Source organism: Macrobrachium nipponense, chromosome 3, assembly GCF_015104395.2.
Source record: "Macrobrachium nipponense isolate FS-2020 chromosome 3, ASM1510439v2, whole genome shotgun sequence".
NCBI classification, from domain to species: Eukaryota; Metazoa; Arthropoda; class Malacostraca; order Decapoda; family Palaemonidae; genus Macrobrachium; species Macrobrachium nipponense.
The window spans coordinates 132,428,823-132,444,284 of record NC_087202.1 but is presented as its reverse complement, the minus strand read 5'-3'; the positions used below and the strand labels follow the sequence as shown (position 1 = coordinate 132,444,284).

The 15,462-nt window shown below is 41.8% G+C and overlaps 1 protein-coding gene across 4 annotated transcripts in view; it reads right to left on the bottom strand.

The window, feature by feature from the left end:
• LOC135222060 (eukaryotic translation initiation factor 4 gamma 3-like) overlaps window positions 1–15,462 on the bottom strand; it is a 198,015-nt gene that overhangs the window by 143,366 nt on the left and 39,187 nt on the right. Inside the window, exon 1 of one of the 4 annotated variants that reach the window (XM_064260205.1) lies at window positions 6,038–6,593. The exons of the other annotated variants lie outside the window; for them this stretch is intronic. Coding sequence (XP_064116275.1) covers window positions 6,038–6,118 — 81 coding nt within the window. The 5' untranslated portion in view covers window positions 6,119–6,593. Of the gene's footprint in view, window positions 1–6,037; window positions 6,594–15,462 lie in introns of those variants that run through there. 4 annotated transcript variants of the gene reach the window in all.

The following is a 15,462-nucleotide window of genomic DNA, read 5'->3' as shown; positions in this document are numbered from 1 at the left end:
GAGAGGAGCAGCTCGGACCGCTACTCATCTTTCTAAGTAAGTATTTTCTCCAAAGTTAAAAATTAAGGTCATATTTCAAGATTAAACACAGAGTAATGAAAAGTCTGGGTCTACGCAGTGCACACTACCTCCATGACGCTTTCAAAATTTTTACTTACAACTACGAATATTTAGAAGATTGACGCCATCTCGATGTTTGCAGAGTCGCTTGTGTCAATAAACTTCCCATTCCATGTGCTAAATCGGCACACCACTTGTACCCATAGACACTGGGGCACTTTCTTCACAAAAATCGTAAACAATGACCTCCAACCACAACTTTTCCAAGGGAACTATGATTTCTGGTAGAAGCGTGCACTAGGTAATTATTTAAATAATTAAACGGCAGTATAAGGTCATGAATTGCAAAAAAATTTTTTACGTCATGATTATTAAGTTAAAAATATTCGGTTAAAAAAGTAACTAGATTCCTGACTCAAAATGTCAACAGTTTTGCTTGTGAACAGTACCTACGGCATTCTTCGCGCTCTTTAATTGTTTATCAGTGTTGCCAATTGGTGTGTCTACCCTCCAAGCTGGATATAAGACTTACACAAAACCGAGGATATGCGTAAGTGAAATTAGCGTATCATTATTGCATTACTATGACAACTAGAATTCATGGAAACAGTTTGTAAATGCATCGGCGTATGTGTGAAGGTCGTCTGCTTGTACCTACTTCAGATATATCTGTAATTATAATTTTTCAAGGTCAATTTGGTTGCAAAAAAGGGATAATAGACATGAATTAAATCAACATTTTGAACTAACAAAGTAAAAGTTAAACAAAGTAATGAGTAAAGTAAACAATTAAGAGAATAAAGCTTTGCACCTCATACACCGTGTACTCGCGTGCTACCCGCAACTGCTGGTAGTGCTCGAGTGCTTAGGAACCAGGAACCGCAATGTAGTTCAAGTGCAATTTGGAGTGAATTAAGACCAAAACATATATAATTACAATCAAATAAGCACTGTGGAGTTTCAGTTGTGATGGTAGTAAGGATAAAACCACCGATTAAAAGGTTAAAATGAATTTCAGTTCAAACCAAGACCCCTGGAATAAGAAGTTTCATATGAGCACTGATACTAAAGGCAACAAAATATATATTATGAAGACCTCACATGCTTATTTTAGTTTGTATGGCGCTTTCATATATAATATGTTCATGAAACTTCAATCTTTTGAATGGTGTGCTTAAAGATGTAATTGTATTCTTGTTTCACCAATTAAATATCGAGTGAATAAGGCTGATCCACGCGATGATGTTGGATCCACTGCGGTGCTTCCCCCAAAACCCTCCACCCCTTCAAGGTCAGTTTTTACTTATCCTATTTATTGCCATCACCACATACAATTGTGTGTGTAGTTACAAATTGAACATCGAGTATACAGTTCTTGGTTAGTTTACAGTTTTGCGGGCCAGTTTCCAGGGCCGCACGACACCCAAATCCATCCGCCAAGGTAAGTAGTTCCTACGACCTGGGGTGACTGACCACCTACCACAGCCTGCACAGCGCGAACATTCAAAACAGTTAACATGGCGTCTCCTCCGCGCTGCGAACATTCAAAAGTCTCTCCTGTAACACCTCACCCAGCCCTAGTTGCTTTTGCTGCTGCAAATCCTGTTACGATATCGCTTAATTAACTTGGGTGACGACGTAGACGTTCTTGTTTTTACCTACAGTTTTGTGGGCCAGTTTCCAATTTCCAGGGCCGTACAACACCCAAATCCATCCAAACAGTAAAGTAGTCACTTCAACCCGGGGTGGTCATTCACCTACCACGACCTTAATCGCGCCAGTATTCAAAGCAGTCAACATGGCATCTCCGGTAACACCTCATACTACCCTCGTTGCTTTTTCTGCTGAAAATCCAGTTAAGTTTTCCGATTTCATTAAGCTGTGTGAAGACGAAGACGTACTACGTTCGTATTTATTAGAGTAGCCTTTTAGGCAATTATAGTGGTCTATTAGAACAATGTAGTGAAGGAACAGCGAGCCTCATGAAAGAGGAAGATAGTTTCGCGCGGCAGACTTCCTTACAGATTTTCAATGCTAAGGTAAGTGTAAGTGCTATTTCTACAGAAGCAATCCGCGGTGGCCTAGACTATGGCAATTGACGTTTTCCTATGTTATTTTACCCACTGAACAAGAATTTAAAGTAATATTTATTCGGACGACTGTAATTAACCCGCAAGGGCCAGTACTAAACACGGCGACTCGACCGCCAACCGAAATCGGCGGAAGAACACCAACACCAATATGGCGGCGATACCAAAAAACAAAGTAGGGAGCGACTACATATCCGCGACGATCGATTTGTGTGTGCTGTCAGTAAGGCCGTGGCGGAATGGTGCTTCGCGCCTTATCCGCATATTTAAAGATTCTTGGCAAGCACGGCATGTACTGGCAAGAGGTAATGTTGCGACGGGCGCGCTAGCCACAGGGGTTACAGTAAGGCTACTTACCGTGGCGGATCACACCTAAAGGCGTTCCTGTTGTAGTCGATCTGACAAATAGCTCCAAAACACTCGCAGTTTTTTTGCTTTAGAATTAAATTATGTCTTTGAGCTTATTCAATCACAACTTCTTTACCACCACTAGACAAATAATGATAAAATTCAACATAACCCACATTGCACTGCAAACAATCGGTAGGAAATCGAAGTTCTCTGTCAAAATTAATGGCAGAAGGGCCAGCCACTGCCTCTGCCATAGCTACTGGAAGACAAAATGCCGGTTTTAGCTTCATTATTCGAGTATTCAGTCAAACAAGGATACCAGTGGACACTGGACAGGTAACTTTATTACTCCGCTGAAATGCTAATTAAACTTAGTTTTCGACTAAAGTCATTCATAAGTGGTTATGAAACCCATGACGTCAGAACGATGTCACACCTCTCAGCCAATAATGAGTAACTGGAACTGCTTTTGTTTGCGTAAAAAAGTAAGTTACAGGGTTCATTAAAAGTAAACATTACCGTAGAGGAAACACCTCTCCCGACTTAGGAAAAATTAGAGGTAAAAACTTATCAAGCTCATTTAATTCCACCCTGTTCAATCTCTCATATAATGACTATACTCTTTATATTACTTTTCACATGCTCTTTCCATGTAGGTGATTATTTATTTAAATATCCAGTGTGGAGTGCTTCTGAAGTATTACTTTTAGTACTGGCCCCCTGGGGATTAATTACAGTTGTCTGAATAAATATTACTTAAAATGCTTGTTCAGTAGGTAAAACTGCATAGAAAAACCGCAACTGCCATAGTCTGGGCCGCCGCGGATAGGTACCCTAGATCTACCCAATATTTTATTCACAATATAACTAAATCCTAAGTGTGGTTAGGTTGGTTTGTTTGGTTAGGTCACAACCTTTGTTACCATACTGGGAGGTTTCGGCCACCATCCAGGTAAGGCCATGCTCCCTAAGTCAGGTTAGGTTGGTTTTATTGGTTAGGTCATAAACTTTACCATACTGGGGGGGTCCAGGGGGGCAAAGCCCCCAGTCAGGTTAGGCTACACGCCCTAAGTCAGGTTAGGTTGGTGCATTTGGTTAGCTCACAGCCTTTGTTACCATACTGGGGGGTTCAGGGTAAGTAGTAGGCTAGCGTAGCTCGCCCCGGTTCCCAAACGCATCCCCCTTTACCGTTTCTATAAAGTTTTCAGCGGTCTTCGCCACTCGTATCCGTTCTCCCCCACCCAAAAACCCCCTTCCCCATGGGGTCCCCTTTACCATTTCTATTAAGATTTCAGCTCAACATTGTTTATTGTTGTTTTGGTATCGCCGCCATTTTGGTTGGGTGTTCCTTCCGCTGATTGTGTTGTTCAGACCTACCACTGGGGCCCGGGAAACTATAGGTGGCCCAAGTTCTTACCCCCTTCATTCCTTTAAGTCACTTTTCCTTCCTTCCCCGCCCCCCCCGCCCCCCACCCCCGGTAACTCCCTCATAACCTTAGGTATGTACGTCACCACTTTGCAAGTTATCTGAATGACGGTAATTCTAAGCCCCCATTCCGCGGTAAAGTAGACTATGGCAGTTGATGTTTTCCTACGTTATTTTACTTACCGAACAAGAATTTAAAGTAATATTTATTCGGATGACTGTAATTAACCCTCAGGGGCCAGTACTAAACACTGCGAAATACATTGGACGCCCTAATCCCTAGTGGATGTCGTATTCGCGGTTAAGTTTCTTGCAGGGTAATTCTAAAGAATAGTTCCGCACGGGGTGCAAGGAACATAACCGCGGATACGACATCCACTAGGGATTGGGGCGTCCAATGTATTTCGTCGTGTATAGTACTGGCCCCTGGGGGTTAATCACAGCCGTCCGAATAAATATTACTTAAAATTCTTGTTCAGTATGTAAAATAACGTAGGAAAACGTCAACTGCCATAGTCTACTTTACTGCGGAATGAGGGCTTAGAATAACCTGAATAACTTTAGTAATGTCATACTACCAACAAACCCACTTCACTTAACTTGTTTATTGTTTAATCAAGTATTAAGACACTGCTGCTTTTACCTTGGACATTGATTTTTCCTACAGTTTTAGTGTTTTTGATGGTGTAGCAGTAATCTTGTGATAACGTTACTTGTGTCCAATTCTCTACCTAACAATCAACGCCCACCCCCTTATACCAACTCGTACCTTGTGCACCCACCACCCCGAGTGACCCACCTCCCGTGGAACATATGGTTCCCTGAAGGCAGCGTATCCCACAGCTTCTAACAGAATGGAAACGTGGTCACTTTATTTACAAGTGTTGTCCCCGACTGAAAACCCTGAATTCCCAAAGTCCCCCTTCATTGTTGGGCAGAGATACGACGTAAATAAGTTGCCCCAAACATGATGAGTACTACTTTGTCATCAAAACCACTAAAACTGTAGGATAAACCAATTTATGAGATAAAAGTAGCCTTGTCCTCGATACTTAAGAAATGCAAAATAAGATTTTCAGCAACTTTGGAGCAAAAGATGAATGGACAATGGCCTGTCATTACTGCAGTCACCAGATTTTCCAAACTTTGGCATGAACAGGCACTGGGCAATTTTCCCAGTGGTGTACCCCCACCCAACAACCCCCCCTTTCCCAATGGGTCCCCCTTACTGTGGGATAGTTCAATGGTAAATTACAGGTTAATTCCAACGCGACCGCCAAATAATAACGTTAAATTGTTAATAAACAACCAAAATACCTGAAACTGTAATTTCCAAAGAAATATCTGGCGTGTGTTATCAACCGGCTACTTAGCTGTTCTTGGGAGACAACACTAAAAAAATTTATTACAAAAACATTCATGACCCACTGTAGTCTCCTTACCATTCAAAATACTAAACAAAGAATGACCCACTACAGTAAAATCATCACTCCAAAGGCTGTTTTTCTGATACATTCATATGAATAATAACCCATCACTGCCTGTTCGTATAGGACCAGTGGTTTGTGCTTTTAAATCTTTGACATACAATAGGCCTATATAGACTCGACGGACCAAATAACAGCTCACTCCGTAGGTAATCATGTATGGAGCACTGTCATCAAGTGACGTGCCGCCTTACCACACGATGTGCAAGTGACACTCAACAAACGCATACCTACACACGAACGAAAGACTGACTGACCGACCAGGGTCAGGTTAACCTGCTCCAAAATGAGCCCAGCGCCCTCCATATTGCTTGCCGACCACCTACTCCGCGTGAGATGGGCACAACTACCGTTGAAAAAACACCAACTGAAATAAGATTCCCAAGTTAGGGAGGCCTAGCCTGGCTAGGCTGCCCTACGGTGGACCTTTCGTGTCTCACTAGAAAATGGATGCTTGGTCTCGGGTCACCTAAGGGTTAGGTTAATTAAGTAGGCAGCAGGTAACAACAACACAAGGCTGCGATCACAGGTGCTTTCGCCACCACACACGTGAACTACCTAGCTAGGTTCTACCTATAGGTTAGAGAAGGAGGGAATGGAGGAAGGAAGGTCTGGCTACTCACCACGATGTAGGAGGGCACCCCGGTGCCATTGGGCATGGGCCCCGCCGGCGTGTACCCATTTGAGTATCCGTTGGGAAACATAACTCAGCTGCCAACACTCTGCTGGTACTGGTTGTGGGTTATGGAGGGTAAGGTAAATGTACAAGCGTTCCACTGCACGGCCATATGTTTAGTTACAGCCAACACATTACAGCGAAGGTGCACAGAGTAAACATCACTTTCACAACACAAGACTCACTCTTTCTTCTCTCTCTCTCTCTCTCTTTCTCTGGCTCGCTTCCCTTTGAGGAGCGATCTCCTTCCCTCTCTTTCTCACACCTTCCTTCGTCTGGACGACAATCTGTCCTTCCTTCCTGCGCCTCTGCTCGGCCTCTCCGCCTCACTTCGCCTTTCGCGTTCAAGCTCGCGAGACTACGCCTAGACACAACGAGGAAGAGGTTAGGGATGAAGGGCAGCAAATCAAGAATCACGTGCACAATATGAAATGCAATCCGGGGACGGACTCACTGTCGAGCGTTACCAGCAGTATCGGTGCACATGTGGCAATGAGGTTCCTCCACACGCCGCCAGGAGGCTCCACCTTCACCCTGTCACGTGATCACAGCTACGTCAGCGGCCACAAAACTTGGAAATCCTCTCTCTCTCTCTCTCTCTCTCTCTCTCTCTCTCTCTCTCTCTCTCTCTCTCTCTCTCTCTCTCTCTCTCTCTCTCTCTCAACACGAGGTGAAAACGAAACTTGTATGTAGTATCCATCATAATTTCGTCTTCCTCCGTGTCCGTAAATTCTATAATGTGTACGAATTCATGGTATGTAGGAATGTTGAATAAGTAAACATGACGATCTCATTAAATCATCATTATTTTTGGAGGTCCTCGTTCGGCCCATGTAGAAGTTTCCAATTGTTTGTTTGTAGTATTCTTGAGTTCCTTGTTCTTTCTTTAATTATGACAGTTTTTTGTAACGGACTTCAAAAGATCTCCATACAAGTACCTGCGTTTAACTTTTTTCTGGTACAACTTACTGACTAGTCCAAGTGCGATGTGATTTTTTCCCCATGTTACGATCTTCTATTAATCGCTGTAAAATTAGACACGCCACTGAGGTAAAATTTTCATTAGTTTGCTTCACAATATTAAGTGACATCTGGCAACGCTCCAAAAAGGGGGTGGCGACTAGCGGGTGACGGGTTCACAGCGGAGTTCACGACTAAGTTATAAATTGTTTCTCTACATAAATAGGTACAATACCGAAGGATTAAAATATCATTGTTTCTTGAATGCACCAGTCACCTTTCTTTATCTCAATTTGGTTTTATAACAACACCATTCACTTGCGAAGAATCGGTCAACATCCTTAAGAAAAAAAGCAAGATAACATTACGGCTGTTACTTGAATTCAAATGGATTTCAGCCTTTTAGCACGGAGGAAACATGATTTTTTTTTTCTTTTTCATTTTTTCTCTTCTTTTCATTCTTATACCTAGGCGCAAGGGAGTGGTCCAACATCCCTCAATTTCAGTGTCCCCTTTTGTCTCAAAACTAAACCAACCTGTAATTTAATTTCTCTGATTAAATTGCATGGGCGTCGTCTACGGGTTGGGACAAACAAACACCCCCCCCCCCCTTTTTTTTTTATTCGGGTGGGAGACAACATATTGTCCCCAAAATTTCTTCCTCGAAGTTTTATATAACATGCTAGAAATGAGGCTGTTGATATAAATATACACCCAAAACAAACTACTATAAACTATTAAAACAGTAAAGAAATTTATTATGAAATTTTTCATTAGGTTCGTGTTCAGATTACTGACATATGTATGCTATTGTTTAGAGACGAGGTCGACAAATGCCAACGCTAGCAGCTGCCCTAGTTTATTACTTTTCCCCCATATAAGCCTTTGACTTTCCTTCTAGACATTATTTTCCTACAAATACATTATGTCTTCAAGTTAAACCTAGCAAAAGTGGAGATTCAGCATGAAATCCTGGAGGTAAGGAATCATGATATACTGAGAAAGGTCTGTAGTGGAGTAAATGAATTAATGTCTGGCCAGTTTGGAATTATATATAATTGATGGTACACAAGGTATTCGAGGTACTAATGAACAAGAATCAATGCGTGTGTGTGCTATGTGAGAGATGCATTTGAGGTTATTAACGGCAGAGTCACATATTGTACATGATGTCGAGCCTCAGAGCCCAAACATATGATGGAGCGAGTAGACCCCAATATGTCTGGAAAATATAGAGGCTGTCAAGCAGAAGTGAACAAAATACAACCATTGGCCAACTACGTTCGCTGCGGAGCTCATGTCACCCAGCTTGCAATTTCTTAAGCATTACAAGCAGCACCGTTCATTAGGTATCCCGTGAATCGTGTTCATGAACTTGGAAATATTTATAACAACTCTGGAAAGTTCAGGCATCGCTACTTAAATATTCATGCTCAGGATGAAAACACATCAAGCCTATCATCATGACTGAAGCCAATCTGCCCAACTCGGTGATTAACTCTTGGGGACCTTCACTCAAATCTGCTTTGGGTAACTATAAACTAGCTCTGGAAGCCTTTCCATAAGCAGCAAATGACTGGGTTCATCTACAGCAGCACAAGCCAATGGTATTCGTAAATGTTAGTTGAGAGAAGTGTCCTTGAGCTCTTTACGTCTCTGCCTGTTCTACAAGTCCTGGAAAATCTTAATGAGACTCTTCAACTTCGACGTTGTTCAATAGCCACAGTTAATGGAATGCTTGCTGCTGTCAAAGTAGCTGCAGAACTACTCTCAAATCCCTTCGTACAGAAAACAAGTTTAAGAAAAATTGAGTTAGTAGTGTGAACTAAAACAAGTGATTCTCCCTCACAAACACAAGATTCCAAAGAGACTTGATGATGGTTCTCAGGAATATACTAACTCCCAGTTGTGCAGAGGAGTATTACAAAGTAAAGTTCTTCTAAGTTACTGACAGTGCCTCAGAGTATTTAAATAAGTATTTCACTTCATCTGATCTCCCAATGCACCACAACTTTCGTGGAATGCTCTCAACTGGGTCATTGAAAAGAAGTCAGTCAAGAAAAATGCTGAACTTTCTGATTCCTTAAAGCAAGCAATTGATTTCTTTCATAGTCGGTTCATGCATTTGCCGAGGACTACTGAAAGGCACTTACAAATATGGCGCCGGTTGCTGAAACTTCTTTTGGTCACTTCAGCAAGTTCATGTAGGCTAAATGGTCATTCAGTACACTTAGGCCATGAGAACTCTGCTGCGTTCCACCGTGACCCAAAGGTGGCTTACCCATCTTATGATCTGTCATGTTCACTGAGAACGTCTTGCTGCCTTGACCCTCAAGACCGTAGTGTGTGTGTGTGTGTGTATATATAATGGAGAGAGAGAGAGAGAAAGACTGGACAGCCTATGGTAGCCAAACAAGTTTGTGACATGCACTGCTTGGTGCCATCGCTATGTGATGATTCTTATATAAACAATGATGCAACTTGTGCAAAATAATGGGAAACCCTGTACTCTTTAAAACGTTTTTCCCGGCTGTCTGTCAAGACTGTGAAATGATTTATGCAACATTTACTAAATACAATACGTACTGTATGCAGAAATAAAAATACTTAAGTTTGCTGCTATATTTCTTCTAAAGTTAAGTCATAAAGTTTTGCAGATATAGCAACAGTACATTATGATCATGCTGAATTGACAGCCAATTTTCTCAGCCCTTTAAGATTGGTAAAAGATCTTTGCAGCATTTACCATGGGCAATGTGTACTGTGTAGAAATAAAAATATTTATTCTGTCTATGTATTGTAGTTTTTATACACTTGAGCAATAAAGTTGACCAATTTGCCATATGTGCCTTTCTTCCCACAAAAATATACAGTTACTCTCTAGAGACAGAACTAATTAGTGTTATTTATTCATGGGTCAAACTGCCAAGCAGTAAAATTTTATAATACTAGTATGCTGAAATAATTGTAATCTTAACGCTGCCATCCCACATAAGCTTGATCCAGTCATAATAATATTATAATAAATAGCCTAGGTTTATAGCATGATACCTAACAGCTAATATTTAGTAGTCTGTACAATCAATTTATTGGATTTTAAAATTTACAATATCTGATAATATTAATAAGGATAAAATTACTATTGTAGTTTGCAGCACTATATAAATCTTGCTGTTGCCATTACGGATGTATTTGCTACTTTGCCCCTTCTGGTTACTTCTTATTAGACTAAATTTGCTTTGGTAACCACATTGTTGCCTCTTAACATATTCTGGATTTCAAAGTCTGTTGCAGAAACTTAAGCTCATGCATAACAGGAGGTTTGAAATGTACGTTGAGAGAAAATGCTTGCTGCAGTTTGCTTGATCCATAGTCTGGCTCTTTATCCCTTCTGCAGTTGTCAAGAAATCATAAAACACAAAATTGACAAAAATCAGTCCTGAATCTCACATACTTTTAACAACAGGCTTTCTACACTGACCAGCAGACATTTTAAAAGCAGATTTGAACCTATGAGGATACTCATAGTACATTTTATAAGAGAAACTATTAATTCAATTTTTGTATAAATGTAATTACAATCTGCATCAATTCATATTCATACAGTTGTTATTCAGGGGAAAATACACTGTCCATACTTTACAGAACCAGATCAAAGCATCTGAACCATGACAGAAGCTATTTGTACAGCTTCAAGTGCAATTATTACCAGGAGGTACATATGTAAAACTATGAACTAATGTGTTATAGTTATACTGACCTGTAATGCAACAATTATTTACAGTGTTTAGGATAGCCTGTAAGAATAACTTAACACTTTCATAGCTAGCCAAGACTTGAACTGTATCTCATAGTCTATGGTGAGGAAAAAAAAAAAAAAAAAACAGCATTCCTGAGGGTTAAGTCGAGTTAGGTTACCCTTGCTAAGTCAAGGTAAGGCCATGGTGGGCTGCCCTTGGTTATTTGATGACCAATACTGGTTGGCTAGTTGGTCAAGTTTACTTGTAGGCCAGCTAGTTGGTAAAGTTTACTTTTAAAGCTATAATGTAATATAAATTTGAAGTATCGGGTAAAAATGATAATGGTAAAATTGAAGAGTAGCTGCCTACTACCTTCAAGTTCTGGCAGATCAAATGCAGAGAAGTCCTCTGCATACTAGATTTGAGAACTTACTGATAACGTGTTAAATAACAGTACATATAACACTTCATTAACACTTCAAACTGCAGCAGGCCTACGGCTAGGCCTCATGATGCAGGTACACTGTAGTATTAGTACATAGTAGGGAAAATTGTCAGACTTAACCATGGTTATATGGACTGACAGTAACCCTACATGCTAATTTATTAGGTTACATGAGTTTAATGTCAAACAGGCTTTAATAAAAAGTATATTACAACATTCATTATTTTATCAGCTCAAAAAGCAGGCATGTAGCTGACTGCAAGTTAGCTGTGATCTAACATATGTTTACTTGAGGTTGTTACAACTCAGTTATAAAAGACTTTCATGAAAGAAAAATGTCACTATCTTGTGAAATATAATCCCCTGTTCTTGTGTGATCCTGTTTGTATATGGAACACAGTTGATGGCCCAGCACTGGGCGCCAGAAATGGCTTTGTTGCTGCTGGTCTCTGCAGTCACTGCCACTGTCATTTCTCAGATTCATCGCGTAACAATGGCAGCTCACATGCACATGTTCATCACTTGTCTGTCCAATATCTCCTTTCTATATTATTCGGCTCATTTTCTCCCTATTAATATTTTTACTTTCATTGTTCATTACATCCAGTAGAGAGACGCTAACACCTTATTATATCCTTACGTCTGTTCAATGTATTTACCATAGCTAATATGATTTATAATGCATCTCCAACAAAAGTAATAAAAATCGGATAACTGAGTGCAAATCTGTCAGCTGTGTGCCAGGCATAGGCCATCAATCACTGGAGTAGTGATCTCTCTGCTGAGTGTGTGAATTTCGGAGGCCATATTGAAGGCCTCGGTCCAGCTCTTATTACTATACTTTATTACTATTCTTTTTTTAATCTTTATTATTATTATTATTATTATTATTATTGTAGAGAGTCTTCTCTATTTTTCTGATGACGGTTTTCTCATTGTTGCTTAGACTGGCGAGCAACACACCAAAAGGCATGGTAAAATTCGGTGGAGTCATTTTGGTTTATTATTGCTTATACAATTCTCTCTCTCTCTCTCTCTCTCTCTCTCTCTCTCTCTCTCTCCAATGACGCGACGTTTCGTCCTGATCCATGGGACATTATCCAGCGATGACTGCTGAGGGACTGAATTCCCATAGCGAGTCCTTCTCCTTATATCGTGATATTGCGGGCTCTCGAGTACAGTCTGGAGAACCTCTCTGGCAGGTCGAGTTTTCATTGGTTCTTGGGAAGGTGACTCATGCGACGAGCGTTTACGAGTCTTACAGACCTTCTCAAGCGGGGAACATCACTGGGAGCCTCTTGATTGGCTTATACCTGAGTGACATCACCCCTGGTATTATTCTACTAATGTGCTTCACGTCTGGCATTGTTTGATTCATGCACACTGGTACTTTCGTTGGGGGGGAGGGGCGTGGTCCTCCTCACACATGTCGGTATCAGGAACGCTTCTTGAGTGGTATTAAGGGGAGGCTTTTGCTCAAGGATAAGCAACGCTTCTAGGAGGCGCAGACGTCGTGGGTCAGGGGCTCTCCCGATGATTTTGACATTCCTGATGATGTCGTCTCTCATGATGTCTTTCTAGTGTACTGCAAGGGTGTGCTGCCTAATGGTACCCTCCTGAGCGTAGCGGGAGATCCTTTTAGACAGGTGCATCGTCGTCATGCCAACGTAATCCCAGGGCATCTTTGGGCAGGGCATACGTATCGGTAGACAACGTTGGAATGCTTTAGGGGGTCTCCTACAGGAGGGGAGGGGTTGTTCTTCATCAGGGTTGTGCTTCATCAGGAGGTCCTTCGTATGCCGGTTCTTAATAGTAAATAATGAGGGACACTCTCATCCCTTCCTACATAGGGCAGACATGTTCCTCTATTATTTTCTTCATGGCTGCTTCGTCCTCCTTGTATTGGTGTTGCATGAAGTTTTATATCCTCCAGGGGTGGAATGTTCCTTCTCTCTTCCTCGACCATGTACCACTTGTCAAGGGCAGCTCGTATTTCTCGGTTTACGAGTTTATTTGAGTACCCATTATTAATCAGTATCTGGGATGCTCGGTCAAGTTCAAGGTGCATGTCCTGCCACGTCTAACAGTGCAAGAGGGCCCTCCTGACGAAGGCCCTGACAGTGGTGGTCTTGAACTGTGCAGGACACTCGCTATCTCCATTTAGACAAAGTCCAAGGTTCGTAGCTTTGGTGTAGACTGTTGTCATTAGCTTCTGATTCGTCTTCATGACAAGGACATTGAGGAAGGGGAGCCGGTTGTTGCTGCTGTACTCGACGGTGAAGTTAAGTGTGCTGTGATGCAGGAACTGCTGTCGAAGGGGTTCTACCTCATCCTCGGAGTCGGCTTGCATGAAGATGTCATCGATATAGCGTCCGTATGTGCAGGGATATCTATGTTAAGGAGAAGACCCTTTCTTTCACTTCTCCCATGTAGAAGTTAGCGAAGAGGACTCCTAAGGGGGACCACATCGCTACGCTGTCCTTTTGGCAGCACATCTGTCCTCGGTGGGTGGTGAAAGAGGCCTCTTCGCACAGATACCCAGCAGAGTTCTTAAAGAGTCTTCTGGGATGTTCGGGGGTCTCATATCATGATTCCTATATACCCGCTCCATGATGATGCCTATCGTCTCGTCGACTGATGAAGAACAACCCCTCCCCGCCCATAGGAGACCCCCTAAAGCAGTCTAACGTTGTCTACCGATATGTATGCCCTGCCCAAGGATGACCTGGGATTTACATCAGCATGACGACAATGCGCCTGTCTAAAAGGGTCTCCTGCCATGCCCAGGAGGGCGCCATTAGGCAGCACGCCCTTGCAGTACACCAGAAATACATCACGAGAGACGACATTATCAGGAATGTCAAAATCATCAGGAGAGCTCCTGACCCACGACGTCTGCGCCTCCTAGAAGCGCTGCTTATCCTTGAGCATAATACCACTCAAGAAGCGTTCCTGATACCGATGTGTGTGAGGAGGACCACACCCCTCCCCTCCTAAAGAAAGTACCAGCGCGCATGAAACAAACAACACCGGACGTGAAGCACATTACAAGAATAATACCAAGGGTGACATCACTCAGGTAGAAGCCAATCAAGAGGCTCCCAGTGATATTCCCCGCCTGAGAAGGTCTGCAAGACTCGTAAATGCTCGCTGCATGAGATTCCCAGGAACCAATGAAAACTCAACCTGCCAGAGAGGTTCCCCAAACCGTACTCAAGAGCCAGCAACATCACGATATAAGGAGAAGGACTCGCCACTGGAATTCAATCCCTCAGCAGTCATCGCTGGATAATGTCCCATGGATCAGGACGAAACATTGCGTTAGAGAGAGAGAGAGAGAGAGAGAGAGAGAGAGAGAGAGAGAGAGAGAGAGAGAGATTGTATAAGCAATAATAAACCAAAATGATTCGACTGAATTTAACCATGCCCTTTGGTGCGTTGCTCGCCAGTCTAAGCAACAACGAGAAGCCGTCATCAGAAAAATAGGGAAGACTCTCCACAAGATTAATAGTGCTGAAGCAGCAATCATTTTTAACAAAACCTGTCTACCAGAGGGTCTCCTTCCAAAATATTATTATTATTATTGAACCAAACAAAAACTTCTTTCAGTTTTCTTCTGAAGATTGAAAAAGAAACCCACAAATTAAATTTGTAACTTGTTTACTTGTAAGTATTTACATTTAGTTTTACTCCACACTCGAGTACTTTCAGGCCCTTCTGTGGCCCATTCTCAAGAGATGTTTGGGATGTTAGCCCAGAAGACTGCTGGGCCTTGACCCAGGCTAACATCCCAAACATCTCTTGAGAATGGGCCACAGAAGGGCCTGAAAGTACTCGAGTGTGGAGTAAAACTAAATGTAAATACTTACAAGTAAACAAGTTACAAATTGAATTTGTGGGTTTCTTTTTCAATTATTATTATTATTATTATTATTATTATTATTATTATTTGACCCAATTTCACAGAGAACAATTACCTTACGAACACAGGCCTAAGCACTCCAACCATTGTGGTCGATGCCTAAACATCTGCTCTTGGATCTAAGCAGTGTCAAGCATAAATGGTTCTTGTTTAAATTACAAGACTTTCTTTGCATACAGTAGCAAGCACTAACTAAACAGTAATGTAGTACAATCACTAAACACTAACATTCACAATGCACTTAACTCAGTAAGCACTCACACTTGCATACATTCACTATACACACACACTTGACATACTCACAC